Genomic DNA, 19,797 nt, shown 5'->3' with positions numbered 1-19,797 from the left:
AGTAATTGGCCACATTAAGACTATGAAAAGATACCCCCTCTACTGTGTATTACATGCCCTTAGTTGACAAGACTATGAGCTGATTTCTTACCACCATTATCTTAAGAAGGCACTATTTTCTCATGTCCTATCCAAGTCTTGAGATAAGCAGGAGAGGGGTAAGATTGAGGAACAGAACATTGACACTGAATTGGAAAGAAGAGAAGACAGGATTGTGCTATTGGGACCAAAGCCCTGGGACTTAGATCTTCTAGATTTCAGGCTGCAAACCACCCTACCTAATCCAGGTAAACTGACAGTGCCTGAAGTAAGATGTGGGCAGAGTCACACCCAAAGACTAACCAATCCCCGCCCTAAAAGACTAATCAAAAACTCAAAAAGACCTAACCAAGAGTTACCAAAGTTAAAAGTAAAACCTTGGGAAGAAGAGCATTATCCTGGTTAGGGGTTTGGGGCAGAATTTCTGCTTGGCATGTTATCTACAGGAAGAAGAATTTGATCACTCTTTTGCCAATTCTATTGTCCCTGTCTTTGCTAATCTCTCACTAGAAATAACTCATTAGCTCTTTCCTAACCAATCTTCCCCCCTTACGCTCCACTCCCCTTCATAAGACATGCCTTATGAAGTTTCTTCATAAGACATGCCTTATGAAGTTTCTTCATAAGGGTCTCTTCTTATGGGTCTCTTCATGCCACCCATTCTTCTAGGAAGCCCCCTTGAATAAGCAGGCAACTCCATCCTAGGTTTATATGTTAGTACTTATTTACTAATATGGCTGTACCTCATGTAACATGATTATTGAAAAGAAGGAAAAAGAAGAATGCTACCTTTTCTCATTACACTTCCTATAATTTTCATGTTATATTTAGCATTACTATGGAATATGCCTTCTTTCCTTCTTCTGTATGATAACCAATCAGAGCACATGTATGATAACTCCCCATGGAAAAGTATTAATCTTTAAAAACTGTTTCAAATAGCTATCATTTCAGCATCTAACACACTTGAAAAGAAAGAAATTTGTCAAATTTAGGGGAGAAAAGGAAACCATAAAAATGTTAGAAAACATGGGTGAAATTATCTATAATCTTGGAGTAGAAAAGCATTGTTAAGCAATACAAAAATGAGGAAGATAACATCAATTACCTTTTTACGACACAAAACATGTACCTCCACTGTTTATATTATTCAATTTTACCATAGGTCTATACAATAGTTGGGGGAAATTTTTAAATGAATTAGCTCAATTTTTTTTTTTTTTTTTTAACTGAAACATTCAGTTACCATCCTAAACCCTCTTCCCTCACAAAGAATACAGGGATTCTTAGCTGGGGCTAATTTCCAAGTCTGTCTATGTGATAGAATTCATTGCTACTGTAGAATGGAGAAAGGAAAAAGCTTAGTTAAAGCAAGACATGAAGAAATGGGCCAGTTTTCTAACTCCATCTTTTTTGATTTATTCATTAATACACCAGTTAACAAAAAATGTATGGTTTTCATTAAGTTCCCATAAGATCAGACTAACCTGTGCTGAGAGAGAGACAAGTAAAACACATTATAAATGCATCCATACCTTTTTACCCTTTATTATTGCAGAGATATTCTAAAGAAACTCAGAGACTACAGTAACAGGAATAAAATAACCTATTTCATTAACTTCCATTCCTCTGGATTTTAGCATCATTTTATATTACTTAATTTTTGTGGACATGCAAATCATTTTTAGTTTGCACTATCCTACATGACAGACTAAAACTCAAATTTCACATTAGTTTCACAGAATACAACTCACTTTTTTTTTTTTTTTCTTTTCTGCTGTAATTTTACCTTATAAATTATACTGATCATGATTCTTCTCAGAGTCTAGTTCGGGTGAAACTTGGTAAACAATTTAAAATTTCAGAAGAAAGTTTAAGTAGCAGTAAGGGGAAAGGAAATACTGTATTTGTTATGCAACTATTATATAAGAGATGGTGCTGTGATAGACATTTTAACATGCCTTAGAGCTCTTAGTTTTCATAACAAGTATACACTGTAGTTATTCTAATCTACATTATTTTGGATGATTTCACTAAGACTCAACTATAGCTCACTGCTGCTACTGCTAAGTCGCTTCAGTCATGTCCGACTCTGCACGACCCCAGAGACGGCAACCCACCAGGCTCCTCCATCCCTGGGATTTTCCAGGCAAGAACACTGGAGTGGGTTGCCATTTCCTTCTCCAATGCATGAAAGTAAAAAGTGAAAGTGAAGTCGAGCAGTCATGTCTGACTCTTCGCGACCCCATGGACTATAGCCTACCAGGCTCCTCCATCCATGGGATTTTCCAGGCAAGAGTACTGGAGTGGGACAGCTAGTAATTCATAGGCTGACCTTTGAACACTGGTCTACATAATTTAAGGATTAAGAGTGGAAGGGAACACATCAATAAAGAGGGAGGGAAAGTAAACAGACCTCAGGGTTAGGTTTTAAAAGTGTTCAGTGCAAATGCCTTCCCAATTCCTGTGTTGTCTTATCTGCAAAAAGAGAGAGATAATAACACTGCCTAATTTACAAGGTTATTATGAGTCTTGAATAAGGTAATGTTTGTGAAAATCACTTTGCAGTTGAAAAGCATTATATGAATTCTTTGTATAGCAATTACCCCAATGAGGTCTCTGTATACACAAAATAAAGAGCACTTGATAAGAAAATGAAAATGCTACAGAAAAAACTATGGAGAGAAACAGATAGTGACATAGATGATATATAATGACATAATAGATGAAATAACAGATGAGAACTTCTTACTAAATGACAATGGACTGTTTATACAATTCTGAAAATACATTTATCTGTCTCTTTGGGGTGTTTTATATTCAATAGTGGAAATAATAAAAGAAAACATTCAATAGTTTAATTTTAAAGAGGAGGAAAAATCTAGGAAAGCTCATGTGAAAACAGAAAGCCATGAAAAATAGAAAGCATAACAATCTAATCACGGAAATATTTTCAAGTCTGGGGATCAAAATATGTACCTGACAACACATTTTAGGCTCATGATTTCTAAAATAAACTATTTCTTAGATGCTGCAAAATCATGGTATCTTTAGAAACTAAACTATTGTAGAATTTGAAACAAAGGATTACTTATCTGTCAAAGATGGACTCCACATATTGGTACTTGTGAAGGTGTGCACCAGCTGAGTGGAAAGATTAAGCAAGAGTAATGCACATGGCATAGACCTAGAGGTTAGCATACTAGCGAGGCCAGTCAGAAAGAGAACAACAAATACCATATGATATCACCTATATGTGGAATCTAAAAGACAACACAAAGGACTGTGTCTATGAAACCCCGAAGCAGACTCACAGACACAGAGAACAGACTTGTGTTTGCCAAGGGGGAGAGAAGGATTGGGAGTTTGTGATTAGCAGAAGCAAACTAGTATATACAGGATGAATAAACAGCAAGGTCCTATTGTATAGCACAAGGAACTATATTCACTATCCTGTGATAAACCATCATGGAAAAGAATATTTAAAAGTGTGTGTGTGTATATATATATATATATATATATTTAACTGATTCACTTTGTTCTATACCAGAAATTAACACAACATTGTAAATCAACTATACTTCAACAAATTTTTTTTTAAGAGAATACGGTACACAAACCAAACTAGTTTGCTCCTTTGCACATACAAGGAGAGCACAATTGTTTTTAAAGCAAGGAACAAAAACAAAAAACTCTATATGTCTAAGTAGATTTAGTTGATTCCTAAAATTATCTTGTGCAGGATATGTAAAGAGAAATACATTGTTTTCAGAGAAAGGATAATGATGAAGACTATGTTGATCTGAGGCAGAGGAAAGGATTAACTCACCCAAGGAGTGATTTGAATAAAAGCTCTTGCTATTCCAAAACTCAAAGGTATTTTATAAAACTGTTTTCTAGAAAGGATGAAAATCTATCTACTCACTTAGGCAAATCTGGTCAATCAAATCTGAAAGACTACTCTAATTAGAAATGAAACATTTGGAAAAACATACTCAGAAGGTCATATGGTCCACATGGTCAATTTACTAAGAGAAACTGCTGTGTTTGCATAGCTGCCATCTTCAAATCTACGTACAGTTATATGAAAGAAACTAACTTAATATTCTTCATCCCTACACCCACATGACAGTCTAAAAACCCACTTTTGATTAAGATGTATGCATAGAACTTAAATATTTTAAAATACCTTGACTATTCACTTTTATTATCAAAACCTACATAATTTTGGGGGGATTTTCCTCATATTCTATGCTATTATTTCAAATATTTATATTGCAGGTATATTAAATATAAGTGCTAGTTCCTTTTTGTACCTCAGTTTGTCCATCAAATACAGATAAAAATGGCACCCATATTATAGAGTTTTGGTTTTGAAGATTAACTAAAATGAGTAAATATTAACTAAAATGATTAAATATTTATAAAGTGTTGGCATTTGGTTTCACTTAATGAATCTTCATTATAAAATATTGTATTGCAAAAGTATTTTATAAGGTAATTTGAAACAGTATAGCTTATAGTACTCTAATGGTAGAAAGCAAAGAGGAACTAAAAAACCTCTTGATGAGGGTGAAGGAGAGTGAAAATGCTGGCTTAAAGCTACAAATAAAAAAAAACTAAGATCATGGCATCTGGCTCCATCACTTCATGGCAAATAGAATGGGAAATGGTGGAAGCAATGACAGATTTCCTCTTCTTGGGCACTAAAATCACTGCAGATGGTGACTGCAGCCATGAAATTAGAAGATGATTGCTTCTTGGCAGGAAGGCTATGAAAAACCTAGACAGTGTGTTAAAAAGCAAAGACGTCACTTGCCAACAAAGTGTCCATATAGTCAAGGCTATGGTTTTTCCATTACTCATGTATAGTTGTGAGAACTGGACTATAAAGAAGGCAGAGTGCTGAAGAATTGATGCTTTCGAACTGTCTTGAGAGTTCCTTGGACTGCAAGGAGATCAAACCAGTCAATCCTAAAGGAAATCAACCCTGAAAATTCACTGGAAGGACTTATGCTGAAGCTGAAACTGCAATACTTTGGCCACCTGATATGAACAGCCAACTCATTGGAAAAGACTGATGCTGGGAAAGATTAAAGGCAAAAGAAGAGGGTGACAGAAGATGAGATGGTTGGATGGCATCACCAATGCAATGGACATGAACTTGGGCAAACTCCAGAAGATGGTGAGGGGCAGGGAATCCTGGTGTGCTACAGTCCATGGGGATGGGAAGAGTTGGACACGGCTGTGCAACTGAACAATAGCTTAGGCCAAGTATTCCAGTACTAGGATATACACACAAAATATTTGAATGACCCCAAGTATTGAGACTTCTGTGGACGAACAAAATGAACAAAGCCCTCTTGCCAGATAATCATATGACATTCAGAGTCCTTCCCAGCATTTCTGGGCATACCTGAAGTTGAGGAACTTGTGTGTTGTTGTTTAGTCACTAAGTTGTATGGAACTCTTTTGCAGCCCCATGGACTATAGCAGGCCAGGCTCCTCTTTCATGGGATTTCCCAAGTAAGAATACTGGAACGGGTTGCCATCCCAGGGAATCGCTGGGATTCAAGGATCAAACCCACATCTCCTGCATTGGCAAGTGGATTCTTTACAACTGAGTCTTCAGGGAAGCCCAACTTGTGTGTATTGAGGTGGAATTTGTCACAGCTCCCTTTGAACAACTGTCCCAGTTCTTCCCTGTCTCAAGTGTGAATACAGTCCTCTTCCTCCTCACACCCTGGGGTAAAATTGTTACAATGCTGTTGTAATTACAGGCTTAAAGAAAGGTTTGAGGGAAAAAAAAATAAGCAAAGCAAACAAACAAAATCTTTAAACCCCAACAATCCAGTACTCCTAAAGTGGTTTTAACCAGGCCATCTCCACTGTGGGGACCATTGGTAAGTCCCCACCTGCTTCCATATGTGTCTTTTCCTGCAGGGGCTTTCCCCCATCTTTTCACTCCCCAGAGTCCTCCAGAACACTGCTCCCTAAATGGTATCTCCCTTGAATAGCCAGGGGCATGTTAAAAAATTCTCCTACTTTATTATGCAAAAGAGGTTATTTTCCTTAAAATGTAACCTTTCTTTCTAACAAGACTGGGGGCCTCCATTCACAATTAAAATGTGTCCCTAAACAAAAGTCCTCTATTTTCTTTCATGATACAGAATGCAAAAACATTTGGAGTTTAAAATATAATAATGTTGCCCAACTGTATGTATCTGCCTACAATGCAGGAGACCTGGATTCAATCCCCGGGTCAGTAAGATCCCGTGGAGAAGGAAAAGGCAACCCATTCCAGCATGCTTGTCTGGGAAATCCCATGGACAGAGGAGCCTGGTGGGCTATAGTCCATGGGGTCACAAAGAGTCAGACAGGACTTAGCAACTAAACAACAACAACAACAAATTAGATTCTGCTGTTTATAGATATACACACAATTGAAAGTGAAAGCATTAGTCAGTCAGTCATGTCCGACTCTGCAAACCCGTGGACGTAATCTGCCTAAAGTTGGAATAGTTCATACCAGTAAAGAACTATTACTTCATATTTTAATTATATTCTTGCTGGGTATAGAATGTTAGGTTAACCGTTTTGTCTCAGGACCTAAAAAGATGCCACTCCTTCATCTTCTTACCTGCATAGTTTCTGAAAACTTTTAGCTAACTCTCCTTACAGCTTTATAAGCATTGTCTTTCTCTTTCTTGATGGGTGTGTCTGCCTCTTGCCAGATTCAGGGTTGGTTGGCTGTTTTACAACTTCAGTTCTCTGACGGATTCACATTCTCTCATGAATGTGCAGTGTGTCTGGATTTTTACTTATTGGAAGGATGGGAATGGCATTCTTTGCAACTTTCTACATCTCTGAGCTTAAACTAGAAGATGGATAGTTCACCTCATAATTCCTCTATGTTCTAAAGTTACTCTTCTAGGAGTAATAGAAGTAATAGGGGTTTGGTGCTTGTTTGGACTCACTGATAATTCAGTACACTTGAATATTTTTAGCGGAATGAGTATACTCTTGGCTGAGAACTGACCTTGCTTATGCAAACAATATATCTAAAAAACCACAAAAATTTGATCAGAACTTTCATATTGATGGAAGACCATCTCATAATCTCCTCAGAAAACACTTGGTCATAAGAAAACTCTATCAGAAATATTTTCACTTATATCTATTCTAAGACACCTTTGTCGATATCTAACTCCTCCATTTTTAAAGGGGGGTGTTTTTTATTTTTCCTTCTCACCTTAAAAGGTTTTCAGCCTTGTTTTGGAAAGCCAGAACATACAGATGTTTTCTAAATAGACAACAACACTACCCACTGGAGGAGATGCTCTTCTCTGACTACTTTGCCAATTACTTCATTCATTTTGGGTGAGGAAATAGATTTTCTGAATCCCTGCATGAGCAATTCCAAAAAAAGAGAATCTTTTATGTCTTCATATGCATACATACTGAAGATTTCTCATTGTTTGCTCAACATCCTTGTTTGCCTTCAAATATCCCTTCAGAGACTATCATTTCTGAGCAACATCTAGGTCTCTCTTGATATGATTCATCTTCTATTGAAAGGCAGCCCTGATGGTAAATTATCACTGTGTAATGGCCTCTTCTAGAAAAACATAAGTTGGGCATTTAATATTTTAAAGTACAAGGCAGAGATGAAGACCTGTAAAACTTGTTTTTGTTTTAAATGAATTTGTAGAAAAGATTATTTTTGTCGTAGTACTGTGGTATTATTGTTTGTTTTTAGTAGTTGTTATACATTTTGTTTTTAATGTTCAGTGAGCCAGATTCTCTGAAGAGCTTAAATCCCAACCTAGAATGTTAATTCTCTGACCCTCCGGTGTATCATTTGGTGTACAGTTCTGTGGGGTATGACCACTGTAGTACAGTCAAATATTTGGTGAGGACTTAATAAATACTGTTGACTCACTTAAATTCAGGAGGCCAAGGGCTATACACATGGCCAAATCATGAGTATAGAAGCACTAACACCAACACAGAAATCCAGACTGCCATAATGGTAAAGGATTTGGGAGGATGACAGTTATGATACTAAGACAGTTTTAAGCTAAGTATCTTATTTCCAATTCCTGTACTAATAATGAGGCTGGACCCCCAAATTCCATGTGGGTGGTATATGACTAATGTAGGCAATAGGAGGAACTCAGAAACAAGATCAGGGCTCTAACTACATAACCATTCATCATTCTTGGCCTTGACAATATCCACAACTTAGGGGACCATTTGAACCATCAAGAATAACTTTTTCTAACAATAAAAGTAAAGGATTTTTGTTAAGCCGTTTATAATGGATCAATTCTATTTAAAAAAAATGCCTAAGGCTTAAAAGACTTGGTACAGAAGCATGTGATACAACTGAGGATCACACAACACAATTTGGGGGTGTTTTTTGCTTTGTTGTTTTGGCTTTTTGTTCATTTTTATTTTGCAATGTGCTTTCAATACTGTTTTCTTATTTTACTCTCAAGAAATCATAGTAGATAGTGAGAGCATTTGATAATAATCTAATGATTTATGGTTTTCTTGACCTTCTTCTCCCACCAGGACACAAAGTGGCAAAACCAAGATTGTAACTCAGGAACTTATGGCTCATCCTTGGGCTGCCTTTGGAAGCACAGACCTTGGAAAACTATGTAAACACAGTGATCATTTTAACTGAAATTGTTTTTTAACCTTCAAAACCCTTCCTTATAGATGGCCATTTTAATAATCCAAAATGATATTTAATTTAAAAAATAGAAAACTGCTTTTAGTTAAAACTAGGTGGCCTTCATAAGTAAACATTTTTTTTTTCTGGAATGATAAACTACTAATAGAAAATGTCACCAAATTATCACACTTTTCTTCACAATTTCACTTTGTTATAGAGCAATACTATCTGTAGGAGTCATTCTTTAATATTCATCATCAACTCAACAAAACTTCTATCCATTTTTATGTATCTTTGATGTTTACATTGTGAAGTATAATATATGCAATTATTTCTTGGATATAATCATTCAGAATTCAATTTTAACTTGCAATTGCCCAAAAATGAAATAGCAAACACATCATATTATCAGGAAAAAAAAAAAAGTGGAGATTTATTCCAAGGCAACAATGTAATGATTGACTCTGGCCACTAAAATTGTCATGCTATTGATTTTGCAGCAAATGGTGGCTGATCATCCCCTATTCTTTCAGACCTATTCTCCATACTCACATTCACTTAGAATTGGCTATTCTTGTGCTATTGTTGATTACCCGAAAAAAATTCTTTTTAACCACTCGAAATAATCTATGTTTCTGCAACAATGAGTGTAATTGACAATCATGGCACATTATTCACAGTTTAAAATATCCTGCCAAAGAGGATACCCAGGATGCAAAGGACAAGTGCACAGGAATGTAAGAGAGACATAACTTCAGCATCCCTGAGCAGAATTAAGGATTAAAGTGGGACAGGCATGGCTGGTCAAAGTCAGGTGGGGAGATGAAATAATAAAAAGAAAATTACAAAAGTTATAAATTCAGTTGTCAAATATGCTCTATAAGAGTAGAGATCATATGTATCTTACTGACCGTTAGATACCCAGAGGCTAGCAAGCACAGTTTCTAACACACAGTAGCATTCAAAAAAGATTTTTTGAATTTCGTACAGGAAGAACATAAGCAGGAAGGCAAGATTAATAACCAAAGAAATAGGACCTCTGAAACTACAAGGTCTCATTTCAGTTTATTGCTAATAAAGACACAAAAAAAGAAGATTATTTTGGTTTGGCTTTGTACTTTGCATTTTTCAGAGCATCTTTAGCAATAGTATCTCCTCTGACCTTTGGACTTAAAGAGAGACCATAGAGAAAAATCCAGCTTCCATATATTTAACTTCATCACGATTCTAAGCTGCTACAATTCTGTCAGTCTCATAGCTTAGGTGGTGAGGGATATAGCAGAGAAAGGAGACCAGTCTGGAAAAAGATCCATTATTTTTTACTTTAACCATAAAACCCCCAGAACAATCAGTCTTACAGAGTAATTGTGAGGAACAATAAATGTAGATATCTCTGAAGTGCCCTAACAAATATATCATCCTTTCTAAATTTCTTTTCAGTCTCCCCTCTTCAAGTAGGCACCAATGGAATGAAATGGTATATTTCTCAGTTTGGGCCATTAAAAGAGCAGCTGCCTCCCAAAATTCAGCAGTGCAAAAGCACAACTGGAAAAAATTATTTTTTAAGTAAAAGATAACTTTGATTTACAAATTTTGGACATTTGAAGTCTTTTGTGACAAGAGAAAGAAATGATCTAGGAAGCCTCTGGGCATATTTCACCAAGTGGGCTCCTGGCTCCTGGTATCCAAACTGGGAAGCCCATTTCTAAGGGCTTTAAATTCAGAATGCTAAGTATTTCTTGAATACTCTGTGCCCTCCAAACAGCAGCACAGGATTTGTTTTCAGTTTTGAACAAACACAACAATTCTATTAAAAAAAAAATAAGGAACATCAATTAAAAGACAGATATCTGGTGAGTGACAATTTTATCCAAGTGTGGAGCGTCCAAAAGAATCCTAAGTCAGAAGACAGTTTCATCAAGAAACCAATCAATCCAATTATGCATAAGACATTGTGAATCTCTCCAAACTGGTAGGAAGAAAATGATGCAGGATACTAGGAAATTGAGCATTTAATGGGAATTACTACAAGATACATTATAATTTAATACATAAGAGAGTTGCTTAATGAGGAGAAATTAAAATATATCCAGTTCATTCTCTAGATGAAAAGATTTATAAAAATTCATAAGTTCAGAGAATGCCGACAGAGATATTATAAGGAAATATATTTTAGATTAAAAAAAAAATAATCCCTAACTTAAAAATACACTATCACTACAGGAATTTCTATGTGCCTCTCCCCTCATCTGTATCTTTACTTCTTACTCCTGGTGAGTATAATGGCAGAGGCATTAATAGAACTGGGCAGCTCAGATAATCAGGTCTGAAATTTACAAACCTCTAAAATGTTAGCTCAAATGGTAAGCCCACTGGAAGGACAAGGAACTTTGGAGATTTACGTTACTGGATTGGATATTAAGAACAAAAAATACAAAATAAACAAAATGAAAATAGTAAAGGGAGGAAATATATTTTTGAGTAAAATTAAAATTATCCCCTAAGATCTATGAATTACTGATTAGAACCTCAGAAATCATCACGGAGTACACACAACATAAAATCTAGAAAACAGGAAATGAAGAGAAACATGTTAATTGCATAATTTTCAGTGTTGTCTAGTTGAGAGAATATGTGGTCTCTAGAAAATTGGTTGCCAATCTTTGGGCGTAAATATAACAGTGACTTATTGGGATCATCCTTTAAAAATAAAAAATAAACAAATAAATAATAAATCAAACTCACTACTATGGACTAAATGCTGTGCCCTCCAAATTTCATACGTTGAAATCCTAAATTCCAATGTAATGATATTGGAGGTGTGGCCTTTGGGAGTAATTAGGATTAGACAAGGTCATGAGGTGGGGTCCTAATGATAGGATTAGGACCCTTATAAGAAGAGACACCAGAGAGCTTGCTCCCTCTTCCTCTCATACACGGACACAGTGAGAAGGCCAGGAAGAGATCTGTCACTAGGAACCAAATTAACCAACTCCTTGATCCTAGACTTCAGCCTCCAGAATTGTGAGAAATAAAATTCTCTTGTTTAAGCCACCTAGTCCACAGTATTTTGTGATGGCAGCCTAAGCTGATAATATACTCTTTGCCCCAATTCTTTGATTTTATATTTACCTGGGAACTGATTTTCTTTTCTTTCTTTTTTTTCATTTATTTTTATTAGTTGGAGGCTAATTACTTTACAATATTGTAGTGGTTGTTGCCATACATTGACAAGAATCAGCCATGGATTTACATGTGGGGAACTGATTTTCAATTCAGTTTATGAATGGGTACAACATGACCACATAACTGATAGGAAATAGAACTATCACCTAGTTTAAACACCCATTTTATGCCTGAATCTTTAACATGATATAGGTATTGACTATATATAGGTCTTGGAAGCTATACTTGAACCCGTTTAGTGAGAGGAACTGGATTCATTTCCAGGCATTTCCATTTGATCCATTTCTGGACCAGACACTATCACTCTACCCTATAGCTACAAGAAAGCATCTGCAAACCTCAAGATAGAATTTATCAAATAACTATTATGTGATAGATGTTTTCACCTCAGTATGATATTTTTTCTACCTTACAGATACAGACACTAAGGCTCAAAAAAATTAAGTAATCTACTAATGATCAGATCTTTAAGCATCAGAGGGGATTGATTCCACATCACTGAACTCAACAACTATTTTCTTTTCACCACACCAGTGAGTTCTAAACTATACTGATTTTGAAAACAGATGACATTAAAAAGTAAGTATAAATATAAATACTTCTATATTCCTTTTAAAGCCCACTTTGGAGAGATTGCTGTACTTTATCACATTAGCTCCCTTATACTCGAGAGACAATAAAAAGCTAGATCAGTGAAAGTATATTCATATTGGAAAATGTCGGAACCTAACACTCGAAAACAATGATTATTATTCTGAACATGAAGACTAGCAAATCTACTACTTTAAAGATGATTTTCAACAGAACTACAAGCTTCACGTGTTAAATTTTTAACATTAGGAGAGTCATACTGTATTAATACTTCATTGGAGAAATGTCAAGGAAAACTTGAATCACAGATCTGATGCTGGGGTCACTGTAAATGACTCCTTTCCTTTTGGAACAAATGGATTAAAAAGAGTCAATAGAGTTAACTCAGGTCACTAAAGGGGTGGGGTAGAGTCTTGACTACTGTAGCAAATTAAACTATTTAATTAAAAACAGAGTTGTTACTATAAGCATCTTCATAAAATTTTCTAACATATTTTAAAACTAAGTTCATGGCATCTGGTCCCATCACTTTATGGCAAATAGACGGGGAAACAGTGGAAACAGTGGCTGACTTTATTTTTTGAGGCTCCAAAATCACTGCAGATGGTGATTGCAGCCATGAAATTAAAAGACGCTTACTCCTTGGAAGGAAAGTTATGACCAACCTAGACGGCATATTTAAAAGCAGAGACATTACTCTGCCAACAAAGGTCCGTCTAGTCAAGGCTATAGTTTTTCCAGTAGTCATGTATGGATGTGAGAGTTGGACCATAAAGAAAACTGAGCACCAAAGAACTGATGCTTTTGAACTGTGGTGTTGGAGAAGACTCCAGAGAGTCCCTTGGACTGCAAGGAGATCCAACTAGTCCATCCTAACGGAGATCAGTCCTGGGTGTTCATTGGAAGGACTGATGTTAAAGCTGAAACTCCAGTACTTTGGCCACCTCATGCGAAGGGCTGACCCATTGGAAAAGACCCTGATGCTGGGAAAGATTGAGGGCAGGAGGAGAAGGGGACGACAGAGGATGAGATGGTTGGATGGCATCACCGACTCAATGGACATGAGTTTGGGTAAACTCTGGGAGTTCGTGATGGACAGGGAGGCCTGGCATGCTGTGGTTCATGGGGTTGCAAAGAGTTGGACACGACTGAGTGACTGAACTGAACTGAACTATGTTGACTATTCTCTGTCTGTCCTAAATTGCTATACTTTGCAGGTAGCAGGGGGGAAAAATCCTAGATGTCTACAACTAAATGCTGCTCCAGGTAAATTAAAAGGCATCATGTAAACATATTTGAGGCTGGAGAAGGCAAGTTTTAAATAGAGACATTCATTGATCTATTATGATTCAGAATAGTAAGTAAAAATTAAAACTTTTTCTACATGGCATTTTCCTGCTATGAAACTTATAGGAGAGTAATAATTCACCAATCACTTTTCCAATCATTATTTTGAGATAGGATGGTTTTACAGTAAAATGTAAAATTCTGTAATTACCGTGTAAGTGTCACTTGTTCAGTCCCATTAAAGCAAAAGTCAGAACAGCAAGAATTGTCCCCAGATTCAACAGATGACAAAGGCACTTCCTGAGGTTAACGACACAGAGAGAAATCTGAGCTATGCCCTTGATGTATGGACAAAGAACCAAAACCTGGGGAAAATGTGGCCTTAAGCACCCGAAGAGGCATAAAACTCAAAGCAGTCATATAAGAACTTTAATTATATTTGCAAAAATAAAATGCCAGTCCAATAGGAGATGGCTTGAAAACTTTAAAAAGAGATAAGTCCCTCATACCACAAAACTTGTAGGAGAATCTTCTCCTTGTCATAGCCAGTGGGATCATGTCTCACTTTTGCACTGTCCAATGTCCAGTTCCTCCCTTTTGTACCTACTACTACTATAAATTATCCTCCCAAACTAGCAAAATGTCACTTAAAGTAAAAATGGTTTGCTTATATTTAACATTTTTCATGCATCCCTTCCAAATAAAGGAAGAATTCAGAGCCCTCATCATTAAAAGGACACTGTACCAGGTCTTCAAAGAGAGGAGAAAAATATGAACACTGCTTTAAGTACTCAAGAACAAATCAGGTGACTGTCATAAATAAAGATGGTCTTTTTTCCCCTCCCATTTCGTGTGCCTTAGGTTTTCACAATGACAGATACAAGATACACAGAGACATGCAGGGAGGAGCAGAGGCCGTTTTCAACACTTAGAACATTCCCTTTTATTTTCAAATGTCATAATGCCAAAGAAAAATATTCTCAGATCCAAAATCAAATTAATTATTTAAACCTTCCTCACCAAAAATGGGAAATAGCTAAGTGTACAATTTTGAACCCTGTTACGGCAAAGACTTAAGGAGAGGGGATGACATTCTTTAGCTAGTGCAAACTAAACTTTAAAAACTCTAAAGTGACAAGTTTTCACTAGGCAGAGAGCCTGGCTCTTTTCTCTGATAAACAGCAGTCTCTTGCTCAGAGTCATTTAATTAAGTGGAAGCACTTTCTTTATGCCAGTGGATTCTCAAGAAGCTAAGAAGCAGTGAAATGAGAGCTCTACTGTTCACATTTGGACAAATGTAGGCAACTCAGATTCTCTTAATCTTGGAAGCATGAGCCTTTCCACCAAGATGAAAATTTCTGCATTAAGCAAATATAAATAGGAAATCTCCTAGCATCATTAAGTACTCAGAGTTCCTTAAAGTCACAGTTCAATTAATCATTTTCTTTTAGAATATTTTTCTCCAAGAACAGGGAAATGTTTAACAATAAGTTTTAAATTATCCATAATATTCTCTTTTGCCTCTATACATTTTCTTCATATGGCATGTCTCTGAAATTTAATAAAAGAAAGAAGTATTATGTGAATGATTGCTTTCAAATTTAACTTAAGAAAAACTCAGTAACAGGAAGATGTTTTTGCAGTTTGGTAATTTGTATGCAGGTCACCTTCTATCACAATGAGAAACTGTGTGATAATAGAAGGAATTCCAGGCTCCATGCCATGGCCCTTGATTTTACATAATAATCCATACATCTGAACACCAAAATAAAAAAAGGAATCTGGACATTCCCTCAGAGTTTGTTGAATTTCCTTTGTTGGTTATTAAACAAAGTTACTACTCAGTCCAAGAACAGGCACACTTTGGGATACATCCTCACTTGTTTTTAAAAACCCTACTGGGCACTATACTTCCTTCCCCATTACTCCTGCATCACTCACCCTTAAAAGCTGGATGGTAATTAATTCTACAGAAAGAATTAACGATGGCCTTGGGCCATCACCAAGAATCTCTGGTTATAACACAAAAGCATTCTGTACTAGAGAAATGTGTTTGCATTTGTGGTTTTTCTGATGCCTTCAAACGAATGTTCCTACGTCATAACTACATCTGTTTGGATGCCTTTTTCCCCCTTGGGTAGATGAACAAAGGGACATGTTCTTAGAGTTCTAAAGGAAATCAACAGTCTACTTTCATTCTTGCCTTGTGTAGCTTTCTTTGAGTTGCTCTGTTTGTTCATGCTTTCTTTCATAAATTAGTAGAAATTTAAAAATTATCACAAATTTGGTACCTTAAGAACACTAAGTGAATAAGACAATCTCTATCAAAAATAAAACAAAAAATTAAAGGAGAAAAGAGATTAGAGACATACTCCAGGGTAGAAAACTCAGAAGTGATGACCCACTGATTAAGTGTTCACATTTTTCATCAAGTACGTGAACTTGCAGAACGTGATTGATTGAAGTACCCTGTAATGTAAGTTCAATTTACCCTTTTGGACTTGTCTGGGAAGTTTGCTACTCAAGACATAAATTTCTTCAGTTTCAACTTTTTATATTTTATGCATGCGTCTAAAAATCAGGGTGTCCGATATCTTGCCAGTGGGCATATACAAATGAATGGTAAGGCATGTAAACTGGCTGAAAGAGAATTCCCATCAAATGTCAACCAGGCCACTGAGACAAACAAGTCTTCATTTGTTAATAAGCTGTGTACAATTAGAGAACTGAAAGTCAACCAAGAGTTTCTCACGAGTCTGATCATGAAAGCACAGTATTAAAATCCAAAAGAAAACAGTAAAAAGTTGTGGGTACACAGTTTTAGAAAGTAAATGAAAACAAAAGGTACTTACACTTTTGCTCCGGGAAAGCAAATCACAGGTATTTCTTTTCATGGTGGTGCTTTAAGTAATTCAAACAGGCAATAGTTGTTTCCAATGTCACTGCTCTCACTGCAACAATTATCCACTCAAAACCCAATTGGCATTCTGAAGAGAAAGGCAAGGAAATGTTTAATCAAGTATATGATTAACACATGCACTTTGAAATGCTGTCTTAGAGTGGGACAGTAATTCTTCAATTATTCATCAAAACAGGCTAAAACGGTGCCGTGTCTAAGCTGTAAAAGTACACACAAGCAACATTTCCAAAACAGCTTTTGTTAAATGTAAGTTAGAGATTTCAGGCACCATCTGTTTTTCATTAAATATTTAAGTCTACATTTCTAGTGGCTGAAAAAAAAAATAGGTATGGTAGTCACAACCTAAAGTTACACATATGAAATGAAGATGCATGCTGACTTGCGTATATCCTGATTCTGGCTGGTACAGCTAGTGACTTCTCAATTTTCCGCCTCAGGATCGCTAAAGTAGCTTTGTTCACTGCTGGAATCTTAACCCACATCTGAAAGCCCTCTGACCACGGCATCATGGCCTCTTGTTTCACTGGCAATAATCTACAGTACGTGGAAGACATCCCAGTGGCTCTTCAGTGAATTAGTGACCTCCCTACCCATTCAGTTCAAAGAGGTTCCAAGAAATGCTTGAGAGAAATTGTTTACCTAGTCAAGCAGCAACTATTATCTTAAGAATATTCCACAGCAGTTGCCACATGAAAGACATGATAGCCACATTGCCTACTCTTCACTTCCACTAAGAAGATGAATCTGTGTTTTGAGCTTTGAAGAAAGAGCAAAGAGAATAGTTAAACGCACTGTGTTTCATTTCTGACATTCAGCTCTATCTGGACATAGCTTAGAGGCTCATGGGGTATATTGGCATGTGGGCTGAAGTGCCTTTTGGGAAAGAAGCTCCCCTAAGCAAAAGAGGATGAAGCAGACAGTCCTGACCAAACCACAAGAACTCTGACATTGTAGGTATAGACTGATTCTAACCGCAGCATGTAGTTCTATCACTTAGATTTGTTCTAAGCTTCTCAGAAGACTTATGTCTGAGGGTGAATGAAAAGAGTTTAACAGTGAGCAAGGGCTGAAGGAGTTTGTTTTGCTCAAATGACTGAAAAATATCGAAGTGCAGTGTAGTGTGAACTATACATTCAAAAAATAATCAAAACAAAAAACTATGTACTTTAAAAAAAAAACAACATATAAAACTAAAGGAGAGAGGACTCCAGGGTACATAGTCTATGTGGGCCTCTGGGAGGAGGCCAGCTTGCAGCAGCCGGAGAACCCAGCCAACCCCACACCAGTGGACAGGTTTCTTCACTTGGTAAGGTGCAGTAACACCCTCTCAAGGCTCAAAGATTTGTTTGGACACATGTGAGTCACACCTCAAGATTTATGAAAATAAAAGGGCGATGTTTTTAAGGAGGCAAGAGACCCCACAACAGTACATTGGAGCCAGAATCAGAGAAATAGCATTTATTATTGCTCAGAATATACCTAGATACAACTTGGGGACCCAAAAGGCACCAAGGAAAAAAGTCTTTTTCTGGGGTTGATTAAAATGCTTGCCTGAGATTAGAGAGAGGAAAAAAAGATGTACAATCAAATGTGAGTTGTTCGAATAAATATGTTCACTTTGAATATGAATGGATTTTTTTTAAGGGAGTTGGGGTTAGAAGGTGGAACGGACCCACAAATGCTAAGTTCTCAGCTACCATACCTCTGGGAATTTAGTCGCTTTCATTGATTAGTCATAATGCTAAACATTTCCTGAGTTTTCAGAAAATGTGAAATTATGTTATTCACCTAGATCAATCTAAGAAGTGAAGATAAATAATATAAACTGTGAACTAAATATTTCATACATAGGGAGGGAAAAAATCAGTTAAATTCTTTGGGAAGCTTACGCACTATATCAGAGAAAAACTCATTCAAAATATTTAATTATTCATTCAGTATTTAATGAATACCCTTAAAGGTAACCATGGAATAGTTGCCCCAGTGGACTAGTGACTCAGTGATTTTAAATTAACTAATCAGTCAAATTTTTAAAAAAGGATTTGATCTGATAAGCCTTGCTGAATTAATCAGGTTTTTAGCAAATTTGCCTTACATATTTAAAGACCATCATTAAGAACTACTTTCCTTTAGGAATTTAGAACTTGTAGAAATCTGAATAGGCAAAAGGATTTAATTGAATACTGACAGTAGATCCGATGACCTTCCTCAGTCTGTATACCTAAGGAGACAATATGGCCTTGTTAAAGAGTATGAACCGTGAAACCAAATAGATAGGTTAGAATTTCACCCCTCCAGTGGAATTCTGTGCAGCTTGAGGTAAGTTACTTGACCTCTCTGAGCTTTTTTCAAATCTGAAAAAGGGCTATAATAATGTTCGTTTGTGTTTGAGTTTAAATGAACTAGTGGGTATAAAGTAGTGCCTAGGAGACAATGCTAGGCTATCACCACCACCACCATCATCATCCATCATTACTACCTTTTTTCCTCTTAATATCAAATAGCAAGCAACCACAACATTTTTTCCCTTAAAAGTCTAAAATCCTTCAAATAAAAGAGTCTTAGGCAAATATACTTTCAATTAAGCAGTAATGAAAAACATACCAGTTCAGGTCCCAGAACACACTCATATTAGGATCATTTAAGGAGGGTTATGTAAAGAGACTGTTTTAAAAGATGTGAGTAGGACAGAGAAATCCATAAAGGATGGTGAAGTAGCTGGAGCTAGCTGTAATGGAGTTTTTACCACCCCAGGCTAAAGGGACAAGGAGAGGGATGGGTCAGTATTCCCAGACAATAACCTGGCATAGAGTGGGCTGCCTTGAGAAGGAAGGTTATTGTCTGGGACATAGCTAGCCTCAGGTGACTCTAAAGGGCAAGAGATGAGGGAATAAACTTGATTACACTCTCCTCTATCCCTCCGATCTCCTGCTGGGACTCCCCACCAGCCAAATGCAAGGAAGCCAGAGGACAGAAAAAGCTGCTGCCTACAACTCATTGGCCAACCTCCTGCGGGCAAAGTGACTCCTAGGGTGGGGCAGGGAGGAGGATGTAGCTGAGGGGACAGGAAAGCTGTTCCACACAAATCTGA

The 19,797-nt window shown here is 36.6% G+C and overlaps 1 protein-coding gene across 1 annotated transcript in view; it reads right to left on the bottom strand.

Annotated features, from left to right (window-relative positions):
* PDE4D (phosphodiesterase 4D) overlaps positions 1-19,797 on the bottom strand; it is a 1,564,000-nt gene that overhangs the window by 1,224,354 nt on the left and 319,849 nt on the right. The window contains exon 4 of the mRNA XM_043887126.1: positions 16,639-16,773. Within this exon, the coding sequence (XP_043743061.1) occupies positions 16,639-16,680 (42 nt within the window). The 5' untranslated portion in view covers positions 16,681-16,773. The remainder of the gene's footprint in view (positions 1-16,638; positions 16,774-19,797) is intronic.

Source organism: Cervus elaphus, chromosome 25 (assembly GCF_910594005.1).
Source record: "Cervus elaphus chromosome 25, mCerEla1.1, whole genome shotgun sequence".
NCBI lineage: Eukaryota > Metazoa > Chordata > Mammalia > Artiodactyla > Cervidae > Cervus > Cervus elaphus.
This window is presented reverse-complemented; position numbering and strand designations above follow the sequence as displayed.